Raw genomic sequence first — 18,211 nt, 5'->3', positions numbered from 1 at the left:
GGAGCTAATTACACTGGATTAGGGTTTTTCTCTTAATTACATGAAAAATTTAGCGCGGCTGATGTTCACGAGGCTGCAGGGGATTAAGGCGGAAGCCGTGTGCTTATCTACAGGTCAATTATGGAAGCGAGAGCAGGAATGTGCCGGAGCTTTGTCTCTGCCATCCCTGCACCCCAGCCTGGACCCATCTCCTGCTGCTGATTTTGGGCCCTGGGCGCGAGGAGGGATTGACTGAGCTGGCTGCTGGGGGAGCAGCAGCGGGGCGTGGGGAAGAGCTGCCTCTGTCCTGCTCCTGTGGGGTTTGTCAGCTCCGGGGTGGGTCTGTTCCACCTCCTCGTGCTCAGGAACCACAAGCAAGACCGTGCAGCACGAAGCCAGGCTCAGGCTGCTGTGTCCCGCTGGAGCAAGGCGTGCAGGCTCTCAGCTGTGCCGCTCGTGTGTTCCAAACCTGTTCTCAGCTCCAGTCCTGCAGCCACAGCCCCTTTTCCCCTCCCTCCTCCCAGTCTGGGGTGTCTGACGTGTCTGGTGTGCTTTGCCTGGATCACCCCGTGTTGTTGCTCCATCTGCCCTTGTGTCCCTGTGCCAGTGGCATCCGTGGCCACCAACAAAGAGTTGTGGCATCAGCTGTGTCCCTGTGATTGCCACCGGGGGCAACATCACCTCTTTGTGATGTGTTTTCCCTGCGGATGGCGTGAAGAGGGAGGCTCTGTGTCCACCGGTGGCTCTGCCAGGACAGGACAGGGCTGTGGCTGCTCTGCAGGGAATTTCACAGTGCTTCAGGTGTTAGACCCAGTCCTGAGTCCTGACTGGTTCAGAGGCACAGGCAGAGCACCCAGCTCCTGCAGATTCCTCTCTTTCCCCAGCTGAATTTGAAACCAAACTCTGAATCTGGGTGTTTGAGGAGCAGCAGGCTGATCCACCCACCCTCCCTCGCTGGCCCGATGCAGAACAGGGCAGTGTGTGCTGGCTCTGGGGAACTGCAGCTCCAGCACTCCCAGGACAGGGATGGACAGGGACAGAGGGACAGGGACAGACGTGTGCTCTGAGCCCAACCCAGCAAATCCTGCTGCGTTCGAGGCCGTGCTGAGCAGCGTTCCATGTGTTGCATACACAGATTATTCAGAGCCAGCTCATCTGCTTATCTGCTGATTAATTCTGTGATGCTGCAAAGGGCATGTGCCAAAGGCTTAGGGAGTAACAGTGCGGAGATGGAAGAGATTTTGCTTTTTGTTTTTATTTTTATCCTTGATCTGCCCCAGAATAGCACTAGGGAAGCAGCTCAGAGGGGCAGGAGGAGCTTTCCTCACACAGCGGGAACCTGAGCTACCTCAAACCTCTGTCTGATGGAGATGGGGGCATGAAAGAGCAGATAGGGAAGTGCAAGGAGAGATTCAGCCCCACGGATTTATACTGTAGAGCCTCCCCTCAGGAGTCTTTAATGCTTCCAGGACAGGGAAAGTACCAGGAAATGTCCCTGGGCCCCAGCCAGCCCTGCAGGTCCTGCAGGAGACACGTTCACTGCAGCTCCTGTGTGCCCAGAGATGACGAAAAAGCCCCACACACGGAGCCTGTCCCTGCTCTGTGCTTGCCCACAGCCCAGCCAGGCTGCAGGGGCAGGGGAGAGCTGAGGGAGCCGTGGGGCAGTGCCAGCTTGGCCGGGGCTCTGTCCTCACACGACCTCACTGCAGGGCTGCTCCTGCGGCCAAACCCGGCCCTGTGCGGTCAGGGACGGGCTGGGGATGGACACTGAGTCCTCTGTGGGACTCTGGGCCATTCCTAACCAGAAAATCCCATCCCCACCTGCCACTCTGCATCCTGCTGGGCATTGGAGTGCAGCAGCGATGTGGGAGAGCCTCATTTCCTGGGATTTGAGCGGAGCTGAGCGCTCTGTAATTTTCTCACATCCTCTGCCCGAGCAAGGTTAGATCTGATCAGTAACACATGACTGGCTCTGCATGCACAAGTGAAACCAAAAACATGCACGGCCTCCTCGTTCACCTGATGGCTCCTGCCTGGCCTAGAGCGGCGCAGATCCACCAGGCAGGATTTACCCACAGGTTTATAAACCCCAAAGACAATAAAATTTAGATTCTCCTATTTCCTTCTGGGTTTTGGCCTCAGAGTTTGGCTCATGTTCCAGCATTCCCGGGAGGTGCTGGGCAGGAAATCGAAGCCATTTGAAACATATTACTTACATGATGTTTTCGAAAAGGAAAGAGAATAATATTTCCTGAGGAACTCTGTGGCTCCCACCTGATCAGCTGGAAGCCGTGGCTTTGGAGAAACAGGGTTTTTGTGTGGCAATTTTTGACAGTCATTTAGTTTTTTCCTCCTTGGGGACAATCACGACTCACTGAAGCTCATTTAGAGCAAACTTCACATTAGACAGTCTTGTCTAAGTGGCTTTTGATGCCATTTTACATGGCCACTCAAGGTCAACAAAGCAAACTAAGCAAGACCAATCCCTTCAGCTGTGAAATGCAGTGCTGGAGGAGGATGTTGGTGGGGGGAGAGAGCCTGGCACGGAGCTGTGCGGGATTATTCAGCTGGAAGGGCACAGGTGAGGTGTGGACAGAGAACACAGATGCAGGGCTATTTTGGGGGCTTTGGGCAAGAGCTGCAAATGGTTTGTGACAAGCAGATACCTGGTACCTCCCTCGCCCTAAATAACACCAGAACAACACCAGCTCTGGGCTTCCTCTCATGTTTTCTGTCGATCACAGGGGCTGAGGCTCAGCACTCAGCCCTGTTTTCCTTCCCTTGGGCTGTTACTCCCTCCCCAAAGGCCACTCCCAGCTCCCTCCATCCCTGACCGTGTCCTGCAGGCAGGGACAGGGAGTTGTGGATTTCTGTGCTGGCTCATGGGTCCCTTTGGGTGCCTGCTGACACCGAGCCCAGCTCTGGGTCAGGGCGAAGATGGCAACAAGGGCAAAGAGGAGGGGAATGACCCAGGGTTTGTGGCACCCAGAGGGCTGAAGGGCAGCCTGGGGTGTGTTCCCTGCACACCCAGGGTCCCCAGCTAACCCTCCATCTCTGCTCAAGGCTGCCAGGGCCGTGGAGAACAGGATGCTTTAGGAATAAAAACCCCTCTCTGCCTGCTCCTGGAGCTGTCCCACTCTTTCCTCGCCTGTGCTTTCATTTGCTTCCCAGCTGGAAGGGAAGGAGCTGCACTGAAGCTGCCCGGAGCAGGAGGAGCAGGGGTGGGGCTGGGTAAGGATGGCAGAGGCTGAGGAGCAGCATGCAGAGGGGTCAGCATGCGGAGCTGTGGCACAGCAACACCCACCTCGTTCCTGCCTCTGGGAGGCCACAGCTTCATCCCTTTGATGGATTCCTTGCTCGGTGCCCAAATGTAAAGCCTGGAGTGGAGCAGGGCTGTTAATGATTCCCAGCTCCCAGAGAAGCACCGAGACACCTCCTCAAAAATCAAACAGGAGAGTAAAGGGAGGAGGGGCTGACCACAGGGAAAGGACAGCACTGCTCACTGGGGCTCTTCCTGAGGGGACAGATTGGAAGGGGACAGGTTTTGAGCCCTGAGCTCTCCTCCTTCTGCTCAGGGAATCCCCAGGACCCTGAGTGTTCCCACCTTTTGAGGGTTGTATCTGATGCTGCTGGAAGGTGCGAGGCTGCTGGCCCTGGACCCCCAGCCATTGTCTCTTTGCAGCAAGTGCTCCAAAAGAAAGCAGCCCTGCTCCTTCTCAGCATTCCCTCATCCCTGGAGCCCCCCAGATTTTTATTCTCTACCTTCTGCTTTTGTATTGAGCCCTCTCCTGCCCTGCATTTCCTCAGTACTATAGAAGACAATTCTTCTGGGCACCTCACACATCATTTTTTTCATCTCATCTGCTGGTTTTAGCTGATTTAGGGCTGGTCTGTGCCATGCAGTGGTTGGTTCCAGCACCAGGGTGTGCAGAGCCTTCCTGAGGGCACAGAATGGGAACGAGCTTCCCTCTGGACAGGAGGGAGAGCTGGGCCTCCAGGAAAAGACAATGCTGCTGATTTAAAGCACCATCCAAAGCAATCCAACCTCACCAGCCCAAATTTGATTCTAATGAATCCATCCCCGGAAGAATACTACTTAATTAATTAGCAGCTCATTTGCATGAGGTGGCATGTTATTAAAGTTCTGCTGCTGCAAGTGGGGCTGTGACAAGGTGTGAGCTGACAGCTTTTCAAATAAAAAGTCTTTTCAAGGAATGATCTCCCGAACTGGCAGCTTTGTTCTAAACGAGCCTCTCATGCAGTAATAAATTAAAGACATGGGGCTGCTGATTAGGCTCTGCATGGTGCCTCTGTGCCATCCTCCCTGCTTCATCCTGCAGGATCAGCTCTGCACAAGGGTGGAGGGAGCAGAAGGATGGGAGAAGGAAATAAAGGTGTCGAGAAAGAAAGAACCTCTTCAGTGGCAGTTTCTCTTAAGGGTTCATCCTGTCAGGATCTCTGAGCTGCTGCTTCACCCCAGCAGTTGGCTCCTTCCCCTCCAGAACCCTGAAGAAAGGCAGCAAAGGATCCTTCTCCTGATCTCCTTCCTCATGGGAATGGGAAGAACTGTGTTCACGGAAAAAATGTTCATGGAATCTCTTCTGGCAGATCCAACATTGTGGGTGCACCCCAAAGCTGCTCCTTCACCTTGGCGTGGCAGCTGGGTGTCCCTGGCCAGGGGACAGTGGGGCTGTTGGACCAGGGCATGGGCTCACAGAATGGTTTGGGCTGGAGGGACCTTAAAGCTCATCCTGTTCCATGGGCAGGGACACCTCCCAGTACCCCAAGGTGCTCCAAGCCCTGTCCAACCTGGCCCTGGACACCTCCAGGGATGGGACATCCAGAATCCATTTGGTGCAGCAGCCTGCTGAGCGTGGTTTGAGCTTTAACAGGGAAGGAACAGTGGGGTTTAATTTATTTTGTATTTCAAAACCTCCCTGGCCTTCCCTGGAGGTGAGCTCACACTCAGAAATGCCAAGATTGAGTGCTCAGGTGTCTGTTCCACCCTGGGCAGGCTGCAGTACACTTGCCAGAGGCAGGAAGCCTTCCCTGGAGGAGCAGTCCCCGACGCCTGGCGCTGCAGCCGCAGGAAGCGCGAGTTAATTCGGGTTGGTTTGTTTGTTTGTTTGTTTGTTTGCTGCGTCACCAGCGCGGTGCCCGGCGGTGTGTGGGTGCTGCAGACACAGCCCCGCTCCCCACGGAGCCGCTGCCAGCCCGGGGGGCTCTCGGTGCCCCCTCAATTAGCCCAGCGCTTCCTCTGCCTCCCGGCGCCTCTGGGGAGCTGCAGCTTCCCGGGCTGTGCCTTTGAACGCTGAGCTAACATTTCCCAAACAGAAAGGATGGGAAGCACAAGTGGGTGGGAAGCAGATGCACAGAGACGTTTCTGACACCGGTATTGGACCCACTGAGCCCTCAGCTCTGTGAGCAGTGTGGGGCACGGAGGCTGAGCAGAACACGCCCAGGCTGGAGGCCCCCTGCCTCCCCCTGCCCAGCTGCTGCCCCACATTACCTGCAAGTGCCCAGGCCTGCCCCTGGCACCTGCTCCCCTCTGCCCATCCCTTTCCCAAGGAATTAGCCCAGGCATCCAGCGGCACAGCCAGGAGAGCCTGCACATCCTGCAGGGAAGGAATTGTCTGAGCCGAGGGCAATTTAATCCATGGGGAAAGGTGGGATCCAAGTGAGGCGGGGACAGAGGAGGTCTGTCCCCTTGCACCTGGGGCTTTCCTGAAGTTCAGGGAGGGGATGGAGGAGGGAAAGCTCTCCAAGAAAGGGGATTAGAGTTGGAAAACGTGAGCAGAGAGAGGTGGTCATGGCTTTGTCCCTGCCTGGATGCTCTGTGTGCCCTGTGCCCAGCAGCAGCAGCGGGGAGAGGCTGGGAAGCACAGCTGGGTTTGCTTGGATGGAGCTCTCGTGTCCCTTTGAAGTCCAAAAGGCAGAGGAATGGTGACACCTGGACACGTGTGGCCCTCATGGAGGACAGGGGGAGCTGGGGGAGTCTTGGGGTGATCCCACCAAAGTGCCAGGGACCTGAAATCCAGACTTTGAGCAGTCTCCTGGCAGATGAGAGGGTGACACGATGCCAGTGGCTGCTTGTCACTGGCCCCACTGGTTCATCCCCTTCCCAGCCAGAGCTGCCACCCATCACTGATGCCACAGCTGCCCTGCTCAAGGCCCCTCTCAGGCACTCTGGGAAAGAAAGATCTGTGTGTGGAAATTTAAGGAATGTTCCTGGCACCAGCAGGCAGCGCTTGAGGAAAACTCTCATCTCCAACACAACCCCGAGCAGGGCTCCCTCCAACAAACCCTTCACCAAACTGAATTCTCTCCCCAGGGTTTTGCAAGGGCAACCCCAGCAGTGATTAGTGAGTGTATTTAATGTTTAGTTGGACAGTGTAATTCGGGAAAGGATGGATTTTCTGCTCCCTCAGGGACCAGGTCCCTTGGTCTCCAGGAGCTGCTTTGCTCCCAGCCCCTTCTCCTGGCCGCGCCGTGACTCCTGCAGGGAACCCATCCATTGAGGCTTCGCCGGGCTGACTTTGGGGCAAGGACAAAGGTGATGCCCACTGTGACAGATCCATTCCAGCCTAATTTGGGAGGAATGCATAAAGAAAATGTGACAGGAGAGAAGGAGACTGGGAGATGAGGGAGCCTGCAGGTAATGAAGTTAATTGGATATGCTGATTTGAATTGGATGTGCATGTAAGGTTCGTCATTAACTTCCTCACGGACACATCTATGATTCAAAGGAAAGATACTTAATGGGATTACTGTTTCACTTGAATTCCGAGGGGGAGACTTCCCACATACAGAGGAGGGAGCCCAGTCCATTCCTGGTGTTCCTGCCTGCAGGAGGGGCGTGCAGGGAAACTTTTCCAGGGCTGGGCTTCTCCTCCCGTGGATGGGGACGTGGTGAGGGGTGCTGCCGGAGGCTCGGGCCCCTTGCACACCTGCATTAGCAAATTCAGATCCCAGATGTGGGGTGGATTGGCAGAATGATCCTCAGAAACACCCCCACTTCCCTGGCTTTAGTAGTGATCTGGAAATGGGTCCAGTCCGGACCAGCAGCGAATCTGGGGGGTGCCTTGCTCCCAGAATTCCACAGAGGGTCTGAAGGGCTCTTGGAAACTTCTCGGGTAATGATTTGCAATTCCAGTTCTGGATTCTTCCCTCCTGGAGGTGGCTGTAGGTGTCAGAGGATGCAGGACCAAGAGCATCACACAGGCCCAGCTTTTCACTTCGTTGTCATTAAAAAAATAATCAAGTTCAGGCAGTGCCTGCTGCTCCTGGCCCTGGGAATCATCTCAGGAGCCCCTCCATTGCCTCCCTGGCTCTTTCCACTCCACATGGCAGCCCAAAGTGCTTTGGGACTCAGCAGGCGCCTGCAGATGTGGGGAGGAGCTGCAGCTCTGGAGGAGTTAATGGGTGGCCTTGCTGCAGGACCCAGGGTGGGGAATCAGTCCCTTCATGCATGGACTTATTCAGCTGTTTTTTCTGGCATCAGGCATTCCATCATGAGTCAGCCTCGTGGAAACACCCGTAATGAAAGCAGACAGGTAATTTAATCATGGAAAGTTCCTACAAAGAGATCCAATGTCTTCTAATGGGAGCCTGCTGGGAGGGACTGGAAGGGAGTGCAGAGATATCCCAGCACTGGCACTGGCTGGGCAGAACACCTGAGGGGAGCTTTCCTACAAGAGGTGTGCTGGAGCTTCATGTCCAATTAGATCCTTGAATGGCTCCTACATGGCAGCATCCCGGTGGCACAATGTGGTATTTTGCTAATCTCTGGTGATAAAGCCCAGCTTACGCCTGCAGCTGCATTGTGGGGGTATTACAGAGCTCAGTGTGAGCCCAGCTCTGCAGGGCTGCAGCTCCCTGCACCCAGCACATCCTGCTCCATCCCGAGGGGCTGCCGCTGGCCCTGCGAGCCAGGGATGAGTTTGGATTTGCAGATTATGTCATTAGGGACTTCTCAGGAGAGATTTGTAAACATCCATCAGGAGGGGAGGGCTGCATCTGGCCCAAGCAGCTCTTCTGGTTCGTGTCCGAGTGTGGGAGCCTGTGGTGTGTCCTCCTGGGCTCTGCTGTCCCTCTGATCCCCGTTCCAGCTCACTGAGGTGCCTCTCCCCGCACCTGCCTGCTCCACCCATCCTGACCCTGCTTCCCTCTGTGCCTCTCCGTGCCATCACTGTGTCAGGAGACAGGGAGAGTGAGGGGACATAACCAAACAGCACCACCGGAGCCCAGCCCCACCCCTCTGCTCCCCTCTCCCTCATCGCCGTGCCAGGATGAGCCCTGGATTCGGGATGAGCCCTGGATTCGGGACGAGCCCAGAGGTGCAGGGTTGGTCCCACGCTGCTGTTCCAGGGACAGGTCAGGAGCTGTCTGGCCCTGGGAGGGCACCCATACGTGAGGCAGACGAATTATTTCCCTCTCCAAACGCCAACAAGAAGCTTCCTGCTGTGTGAGATGATCCCTTTCTTCTTCCTCATCCACAGGAATCATCGCTCTTCTCTGACATCATCATTTGTTGCCATGGAAACCGAGCCCTGAGCAAGAGATGCAGTGGAGCATCCTGGTGTCAGTGGGTGCCTCTCAGCCCTGGGCTGTGGGCAGGGGGCTCTGGGGTATCTGGGGGCTCAACACCCACCCAGGGAGTGGGGCAGGGGGGCAGCGGGCTCTGCTGTCCCCTTGTCCCGTGCCCTGAGCCCGTGACAGGCTCCAGGAGAGCCCCAGGGCTGCTCCCCGGCCTTCGGGGGGGCAGGAGGGTGCAGGCAGCACCCAGCACCCCGTGCTGTGTCCCAACACTCCCGTTGCAGGCACGGCTCCGAGCCCTCGTCCAGGCTGGAGGAGCCATCGGGCACACGGCGCTGTCTCCAACCCAGAGCTGCAATTCCCAGTTGGAATTGGTCTGCACCAGGCTTGTCCAGTGGTATCTCTCTTTATTAGCCCTGTCTGACCTCATTACTAGAAAGAAGCTCAATTTAACGAGCTGCCGGTGCCCTGAGGGAACTCTGGAAAACAGTTGTTTTTCACAAAGGCTGCTGATCCTTCATGTCCGGAGCTTCCATTCCGGTCCGGCCATTAATCAGGCGTTTGCATGGAGCTGTGGCTGTGGATCCCTGACAGCCCCGAGTTCTGCTGTTTATTCCTCAAGTGATTTTTGTCCCTCTGTCCCTGGTGGCTCCCAAAGCAGCGTGGGTGACTTGGGCTGCAACACCCAGTGAGGCACTGGGCTCATACTGGTGTGAGCCTGCCTCTAATTCTCGGTGTTTCACGGGGGCTGTGATGATCCTAATTCTCACAGGTGGAATTAAAGCAGGATTTGACCTTCTGCCTTCTGGGGGATTTTGCTTTCTGAAAATTCAGGGCTTTCGAGGCAGGCTTGGGCTGGCAGCTTAATCCTGCCAGAGGCTCCGTGCCTGGCTGTGGGTGTTCAGCAGACCACTCACATTCCCACCTGATGTTCTTTTATAGCACTGAAATCTCAGGAGGTAAAGGGAAAAAGAGAGAAATCCAGAAAATAAATGTGTTTGTGTGTACCCAACGTGTCTGTACATGGCAGGAGGCACCGGGGCTCTTTCCAAGGGGAGGATTTATTCGGAGCAGGGTGTAGGGGAGCGTCTCTGCTCTCGGAGTGTGAAGATCTCCTGGTATTTCCAGCTGGGGTGGCTCATTTCTCAGATAAATCATAAGATGCTTAACAGCCTGCTCCCTTACCTCCTGGGGACGTGAACCAGAAAAAAGAGCCAGCCCTTTCTGTGCTCCCTTCTGCCTCTTCCGAAGGTTTAGGCTTCGGCTTTTCCTGCCTTTGCAGCCAGGCAGGGAATAACGGAGCAGCAGAACGGGCTGGGGCAGCAGAGCCCGCCTGGAGCAGAGGGCATCTCTGGGATAAGTGGTGTTTCCAGGGCCGTGTTGCCTCTCCTGCATGGGCAGCAGGCTCATCCCGGCCCATTCCCGGCCCATTCCCGGCCCATTCCCGGCTCCCTGGCCCGGCAGCGCTGTCGCTGCGAGCCCTTGGCTCTCCCAGCCCCGCACACACCGCGTTGCCATCCAGTGGCTCTCCAAATATGCAAATCTTGGTGGGAAAGACAATGTAAATAGTTTGTTTATCCTCCTCCCTTCCCCTCGCACAGCCCCCGAGGCCATCAATTATTAACTTTGGGAAGAGAAGGCGGCTGCTGGCAGGGACGGCGTTTGTCACAGCCTGGGCTGGTTTTCCTGCAGGAGCAGGGAGTTGTTTTGGAGAGACGGAGGGATGCCTGGAGCCCGAACTGAACGGGCCGTGTGGTGCTGTGTCAGAGCTCTGCTCTCCCAGCAGAGCGGGCTGGGCTGGCTTTGCCTCACTGAAGCCGGCAGACAGGAAAGTGGCAGCAGCATCTCCAGGTTTTCAGCAGAGATGATGCTCCAGGAGGATTCCGTGGCAGGAAGAGGTGATGGAGAGTGTCCAAGTGTCATTCTGTAGGTGTCTAGAGAATTACAAAATAACTCTGCAGTGTCTTGGCTTTGCTGTTGGCTGTAGAGTTTTGTGGTCTCCTTTCAGGCTTATTTTAGAGAGAACCTTAAAAGTTTACAGTATTCCTTCCCCCTGGATGGTCAATCACAGCTCACTGGCAGTCTCTGTGCGCACCTTGCAACCACAAAACTTTCTCATTATTTCAACTGGATTGGGAAAATCACATTGGCTCCAGCGGAGAAGGAACCTTTGCTCCAGCTCCTGCTCCCACACACTGCCTGCTGGCTCCTTACTCCCTCTCCAGCTGGGAGCTGAGATTTTTGAATTAATTCCTTTTCCTACCTTGTCCCCCTCCTCCTCCCATCACCCCACCATCCCCCGAAGTAAAGCCGGAATTTGGCTGCTGTGAGATCCGCTCTGATCTGTGTGTGCTCCTTGCAGATCCGGGCAGACGGCCCTCCCCAGGGCGGCATTCAGTACGAGGTGCTGACAGTGTTCAAGGACGGGAGCCCGGTGCTGCGAGACATGGCCTTCTCCATCGACCACAAGTACCTGTACGTCATGGCAGAGCGGCAGGTGAGTGTCTGCTCCCCTGACCCCTTCCTGAGGAATGTGCTCTGGAGCACACAGAGCTGAGCCCCGCGGTGCCGGGATGGGGATGAGAGGTTGGAGCGCCAGGAGCTTGGGTTTTTCTGCCTGCGAGCAGAGATGGGCGTCAGTGCTCGGGGGAGAGTTGTACCTGCATGGTCCTGGCTGGAAGTGCTGGGAACTGAGCTGGTGTGGGGCTCTGAGCCATTCGTGCCTCAGTGCTGAGCCGCAGGGATTCCAGGGCTGCTGCTCGTGCAGCGAGGCTGGCAGGCTGGGGGTCTGCGTGGGTTTGTCTGGGGGCATCCTTCAGCACAGAATCCCAGAATCCCTGAGGTTGGAAAATCCCTCCAGGATCATCGATTCCATCCTTTGCCCCATCCCGACCTTGTCCCCAGCCCAGAGCACTGAGTGCCACTTCCTTGGACACCTCCAGGGATGGGCACTCCAAACCTCTCTGGGCAGCCCCTGCCAAGGCCTGACCGCCCTTTTTGTGTACAAGTTCTTCCTGAAATGGCTGAACTGATGGGGGCTTTATTTCTCTGTGTATTTCTTTGTTTGTTTAGCTATTTACCAGCGTGTTTGAAGGGGTTGCCAGTGAGTGACGCTGCACAGAGGGGGGACCAGGCTCCACTAACCCCGGCTCTGCTCTGTGCCAGTTCTGCTCCTGCCCCGGGGTGGTGCCCACCCCAAAAAAGCACAACCCAAGTGATTATGATGGGAATTGATGGCTGGCAGTCCACGGGAGGCTGGTGCTGGGGGAGCCAGAATGATGGCAATAATCTGGGGCCTTCTGTTCTTCTCTGAGGCACAGAACCACTCGGAGCCCCCCCACTCAGATTTCTGGGCTCACTGGTTCTGCTGAGCGTTTTCCTGGCTGTTCCTCAGGCCTGTGGGATTCAGGTTAATAGGGCTGGTGCCTTGTGGGTGCTGGAGGCAAGGGAAGGGCTGCACCTGGAGCTGTCTGGGTGCTGTTAAATTGTTCTGTGTGCAGCGAACCCTCTGGTCACTGGCAGCTTTCCACCTGTCCTCCCTCCCACCTGCTCTGAGGTGCTGCAGGGAGGTGTTGGTGTGATCAGGGATGTTCTGATGGGGATAGAGAGCAGCTCCCCTTGTACCTTGCACTGGGAGCCTCCAGCTCCTCCCAAAGCCAGCAGAACTGTTCTTCTAACCTACGGCAAGAAAGAAAAAATTGGGAAACCCTTTGCTTGGTTATAAGGTCATTTAAAAGCAGGGAAGAAATGTTTTAGAAGAGGGCAAAGTCTTCTCCCTGCTGGAAGCATCGAGTGAATGAATCCCTGATGCTGAGGAAGGCATTTTGTGCTTGTTAGAGGCACTCAGGGACAGACACTTGCATGAGCAGCCACAAATTTCAGATCCCATTGCAGCTTGGGCTGGGATTAGATGGCAATAAAGGGGATCTGTGCAAACTTTGCAATTGAATTATTTTATTCAAATGTTAATGCTTGGTCACTTTGTGCAGGAGCCACGTGCTGCTGTGCTCCCACCAGGGAGGAAACGACCCAGTGTGGATCTCAAACAGTTGAGGAACTGTTTTCATTAGGAGCAAAATCCAGTGGGAATGCCTCTAACTCATCTTTTATGAGTCAAGAGCATCTTAATATTCATCAAAGCACTAATTTGCTTAATTGTGAAACAAAAAGATGTGAAGAGAATTAGCAAATAATAGAATATTCCTGGAACATCAACTCCATTTTCAGCCACAGCTCTGCCTTGGGGAGACTCCAGGAGCTGGGGGCTGTTGCCTCTCATTCCTTGCAGGATTTGCCACAGGATTTGCCTTTTGCCCTTGTAGCAGTGCGTGCTTTGGGTCCCAAAATCCCAGCATCTGATGCATATGGATCTTGTCAGCTCCTGTGACCCCAGTGCCCCCATCCTGGCAATGTGATAGTTCAGCAAAGTGCAGCCAAGAATATATTTTTCCCTGGGTTCTCTATAGAGGAGGCTGATGGTTGGAAAGGGGTCAGCACCAAGAGGAGGAGAGAGGTCCAGTGGTTCCAGAGGGCTGAGGCTGTAAATGGTGGGAGGGGCCCTCAGAAGGACTGAGAATGTACAGCAAAAAAAGGCCTCTGAAGGCTGGAAATTCAGAGCAAACAGAAATTCTGCCACAGGAAAATGGCACCGAGAGCAGCTGCTCCTAGCAGGGATGGGCTGCACGTTAACGTGGGGGGAGGATTGTCCAGAGCCGGGATTCGAATATCTGCTGAGACAGAAACAGGCCAAGGCCTGTGTCAGAGCACGGCTCTCGAGAAACGGCCGGGATTGTGGAACTGAGCTGGGGAAGGGGCTCCCCAAGAGAGCTGGGGCAGCTCCTGAGCTCCTTCGGGCTCGGGGACAGCCAGCCCTGGGACGGGATCTCGGTGCAGCACCGGGACTGTGGGGATGCTTCCCGACAAAGGATGGAGCTCCTCGGCACGGAGCCCGCCTCCCTTCTGTGCTAGCAGCAGCCAGGACCAGCTTTGTGCTGAAATGCACCCGGGAAAGGAGCCTCTCCCTGCTCAGAGCTGTGGTTGTAGGCACAGCCCTTCCCCGCTCCCCTGGCTCCTGTCCCAGCCCCGTCTGTGCTTTGCTCCAGTTTTTTCCTCCCTCTTTTTTTGAGCTCTCCCTGAGCCTTTCATGTCTCGCTGCCAACTCCTTCCAAAGCAGAATATTTGACATTTGATTTCACTCCCACAAAGCACAGGAGCAACAGTTGCACAGCCCAATCCGGGGGAGAGAGGAATAAAGAAACTTTGCTTCCAGACACTCGGAGTTCTGGAACCACGCGGTTTAAGGGTGGTTATTAGGAGCTGTGTCAGGTTTCAGATACTCAGAAGGGGAAAAGAGAAGTGGTTCTGACCCTGTTTAAAGCAGGAATTAATTTCTCTGTGTTTCTGGAGCAAACAAAGCCCATTTCTGCCCACGGGCTGAGCAAGGCTCGGAGAGAGCTGGGTGGTGATGGGAGATGGAGATGGAGATGGAGATGGAGATGGAGATGGATGGCACTGGAAGAGCTTTGTGGGGTTCCAGGGTGGGTCTGGCAGGTGCTGACAGAGTTACTGTCCCCAAAATCCCAATTTTTGAGTCCTGTCCCCAAATTCACCATGAGTTCTGTGGTGGGTCAGTGTCGGGGGGACCAGCACAGCTGCAGTTAGGAGACCATGGCTCTTCTCAGCCACTGCCTCATTTTTCACAGACAGGCAAATTCAATTAACAGTTTCTATCAGGAAAAAAACCAAAAACTCCACAAAAAATAAAATATTGAATTGGAATCAGTCACGTTGCCTCTTTACTGGCCGCGGGTGAGATGTGGGCATGCACCCAGGGCTGATCAAACAGCAGGTGAGGGGTGAATGGCAATGCCCTGACAAATGTGGGGCCACCAAGAGCCCCACAATTAAAAATTTCCCATTTTATCAGCGAGTCTGTCACAGAGCCCACCCCAACAACCCCTGCACGTGCAGGAAATCTTCTCTGCTTTCTTCCCTTCAGAGGGAAGGACTGGGGCTCGCAGAAGTGCTGGTGACAGTGAGGAGAAGTGGCTCTGTAGTGCAGTTGTGGAGCAGGAATTGTCTGCCTGTCGGGGACACAGTCGGGTTCTTCACTGTGTGAGAGCTCGGCGCGTTCCAGTTCCACCAGCCCTGTGGGATGAAGGGGATTTGATGGCCCCAAGGCCGCAGGAGCCCCCTCTGCTCCCTGGGGCAGCAGCTCTGCCTTGGCTCCCATCCACCCCCAGCCCTGGCAGGGCTGCTGGGCACACTGCAGCCAGGCCTTATGTAAGCACCAGCAAAAGTGGGGCCAAAGATTTTTGCAGCTCTTGGCAGAGGAACGAGTTTGGCTATTTTTAAGCCGGGAGTGAGAGGAGCTCAGTCAAACCCGGGGCAGGGATTGCCGGCTCCAAAAGATTTCACCACCTAATCAAGGGCTGTAAACGTGGAATTTAAATCAGCAGGATCCAAACGCCCGCAGGAAGCACTCCTTGGAAGGAACATCCTTGTGTTGTGGGGAGGAAAACATCCCAGGAGGGCTCTTTCCATCCCTGCCAGCTCCAAGCCCTGTCCACCCTGGTTTTGAAGTCTCCAGGGACGGGGCAGCCGCAGCTCCTCCTGACCTATCCCCAGACCTGTTGCTTTTCCACCGACTGAATTTCCCCCCTCCCTTTCCACATCCATCACTGTGGCTTTAGGTAAAGAAATTGTCTTTCAGTCTGCTTTTAGGAGCAGTGAAATATTTGCTTTGCAAGTGCCCCTGTGCCAGGAGCTGCAGCTCTCCAGGGATAATTTGTTGTGCATTCCCCTGTCCTGTAACCTCAAGAGGTTTCAGTCTTGTGAAAACTGCTTTGTTTTGGACTGGACTTTCTGGATGCTGATTGAGGGGGAGGCAGACGGGAGCTGCCCGGATGATTTAGGAGAGGTTGGGATTGGAGCGAGGGCTGAGAAAAGCAGGGGAGCCCATCAGTCCTGGAGCAGCAGGGCTGTAAATACTGATGGTGTCCTGAAAAGAACTGAGAAAACATGATAAAAAATGCAGGAGATGTGGATAAAAGGGTCTGGAGTCATCAAGAGGGAAAAAATGAACTGATTAAATTTTTAACTACATTATCTGCTAGTTGAACAGCCAGTTAGCTGGACATAATCTCAGCAGACTTTGAACACTGGCACAGGGCAAAGGGCTTGGCTGAATCCCACCAGAGGTGTCCGAAATCCTGCCTCCCGTGGACTCCTCCACCTGCTCATCCTGTGCCAGCCTTTGCCCACAGGCTGGGACAGAGAGGGAGCTCGGGATGGGGAGAGGATCCTGGAGGAAGGGCTGTGCCCTGTGGGGTGTTGCACAGCTCCTCTTCCACGCCACCTGCTCCTCCTCCACCCTGCCCAAGTTCCTGGCTTGACGCTGACTTTTTCCACTTCCCTCCCCGCAGCCAATTAAGAAATTCTGCTAAAAACTTGCCTGAGATCATTAACAATGCCTCTCTGACAAGGAGGATGTGTTAATTAACATCAATTGACCAAGAAGCCCAGGCAGGTGGGACAGCCTGCTGCCTCTGCGGTGCCCTGCTGCCAGCACATTTGTCAGGCCTGCAGAGCTCTGGCCCTGCTGGGGCTCTCGTGCTGGTGGCCAGACTGGTTCCAGTGCCTCCCCACAGCCCCCAGCTGGCCGGGATGTCTGTCCAGACACAAAACAAATGTGGGCAGCTCAGGGCAGAAGCCGTTGAGGTGAGGAATCCTTGAAGAAGAAACTTTCCGGGAAGAAGTGGTGGAAAGCGCTGCAGTGTGAGCTCGGGGTCGGTGGGTTTGTTTTTCCCGGATGAGTTCTATTTCAGACATTGCTCGTGTGGTTGTTCCTTTCAAGTGCTGCCTGCCTTTGCCTGCAGTTTGTTTGTTTTGCTTCGGTTTTTCTTTGTATTAGGGCTGTTTCTTCCCCTGCCAGTCACAGCCACAGGGTTCCCATGTGTTTGCTTCGGCATTTGCTTCCCTTTCCAATTCCTCCTCTTCCACAGACCCATTGTTCCATTCTCAGGCGAGCCACCACAGTCCTGAAGTATTTCTAGAATTTCCCTTACGTGCGGGTTCCCAGGCACAAAGCCTCAGCTCCCCAGTGCTGCGGGGCTTCTAAAGGGACCTGTGGCATCCTCAGGAGCTGGGGCAGGTCTGGTGTCCCTCCAGATTTGATGCCACCACCCCTGCTCCATCCTGAAAGAAGCTGAGTTCATGGAATCCCAGAACTTTTGGGGTTGAAAAGAACCTTAAAGATCATTTTGTTCCAAGCCCTGCCATGGGCAAGGACACTTTCCACTGTCCCAGGTTGTCCAGAGCCTCGTCCAGCTCCGTGGGTGATGCTGATGGGTTTGAGCTGGGTGTGGAATGTTGCAGAGCCCTGGCTTTGCTGCAGGATCTCCTGTCTGGATGGACAGACAGACCCAGGTGTCCTTCCTTAACAGCAGCAATGACAGACAGAGCTGTATTCCCAGCAGGGAAAATGGCTTGAAGGAGAGATCTGAAATGTCACACTCGGTGCTCAGCTCTGAAACTTAAAAACAAGTTTGGATTCCTCTTCCTCTTTAAACTTCCCCTCTTCCCCCATTCTCGTGGCCCTGGAATGGTTTGTCTTTCCAGCAGATGAGGTTGGTGGGTACTGAGCCAGCGAGGCCGGGAATTGCTCACGCTGGGCGCCAACAGAAAGGAAACATAACTCACAATATGCTGAGGGGAGCTCTGAAATTGCACAAATTATTCTATTTTATACTTTAATTAGTTTGAATTAGCAATGGGAATAGATGCATAAAATGATCCAGTGAAGGGTGAAATGGAAAAAGGGCTGTGGTGTGGAGTACCACTTTATTATTGTGGGGTTTGTGCAGACAACGTGCAGGAGCTCGTCCTGCTGGATCTTTTTCCTGTGAGGACTGCCTCATCCCTGCAGGTGTTTGCCTCATCCCTGCAGGTGTTTGCCTCATCCCTGGCAGTGTCCAGGGCCGGGCTGGACAGGGCTTGGAGCAGCCTGGGACAGTGGGAGGTGTCCCTGCCCATGGCAGGGGTAGAACAGGATGGGGTTTAAGATCCCTTCCAACCCAAACCATTCCTGGGTCTGTGACTCTGCCAGGAAGGGCAGCAAGTTCAGGCTCTCTCCTGCAGTGCTTCCCTTGGGCCAGGCTTTGCCTGGTCTCCTCAAAAGCCTGGGACAACGTGGCGCTTTTCTGGTGGCTGTGTGGGCTGGGGAGCAGCTGAGAGCCCCCCCAGCAGTGCCCTCTCCAGGCTCCCAACTCCTGCTTGGACTGAATCTGAGGCTTGAAGGGGCAGAAGGATTTAAGAGAGTTCAAATTCATCCTGGCTCTTAAACCCTGAGCATCTTTTTCTGCTTTTCCCTCCAAGGTTCTGAAAAATTCCCCCGGATGAGGTGGAACTTGATTCAGGCTCCTGCAGGTTCCAGATAGGTTGAAGATGATGGATGTGCCCCAGGGAAAGTGGCTGGAATGGTTTTGCAAGCTGGGTCTAAATATAAAAGTTAAAGCTGGTTGTAAAGCAGAAAAAACCCAACTTTTTGTGACGTTTGCTCTTGCTCTCCCTCCTCCTCCTCCCCTGGAAATGTATTTCCTGTTATAAGTTTGCTGTGGCAAGAAACGTTGAGATTTTCTGGAGCGTGGGTCTGGCACAGGGATTTGCCTGGGATCCCAGATGGAAATCCTGGGCACCG

General features: G+C 54.7%; 1 protein-coding gene across 2 annotated transcripts in view; it reads left to right on the top strand.

Moving 5' to 3' along the window:
- Positions 1–18,211, top strand: part of PLXNA2 (plexin A2) — a 139,462-nt gene that overhangs the window by 47,872 nt on the left and 73,379 nt on the right. For both annotated transcript variants that reach the window (XM_048327622.1, XM_048327623.1), the window contains exon 4: positions 10,877–11,011. In XM_048327622.1, coding sequence (XP_048183579.1) covers positions 10,877–11,011 — 135 coding nt within the window. The remainder of the gene's footprint in view (positions 1–10,876; positions 11,012–18,211) is intronic.

Source organism: Corvus hawaiiensis, chromosome 24 (assembly GCF_020740725.1).
Source record: "Corvus hawaiiensis isolate bCorHaw1 chromosome 24, bCorHaw1.pri.cur, whole genome shotgun sequence".
Classification (NCBI taxonomy): domain Eukaryota; kingdom Metazoa; phylum Chordata; class Aves; order Passeriformes; family Corvidae; genus Corvus; species Corvus hawaiiensis.
The sequence above is the reverse complement of the archived record's forward strand: the minus strand, read 5'-3'. Positions and strand labels throughout refer to the sequence as shown.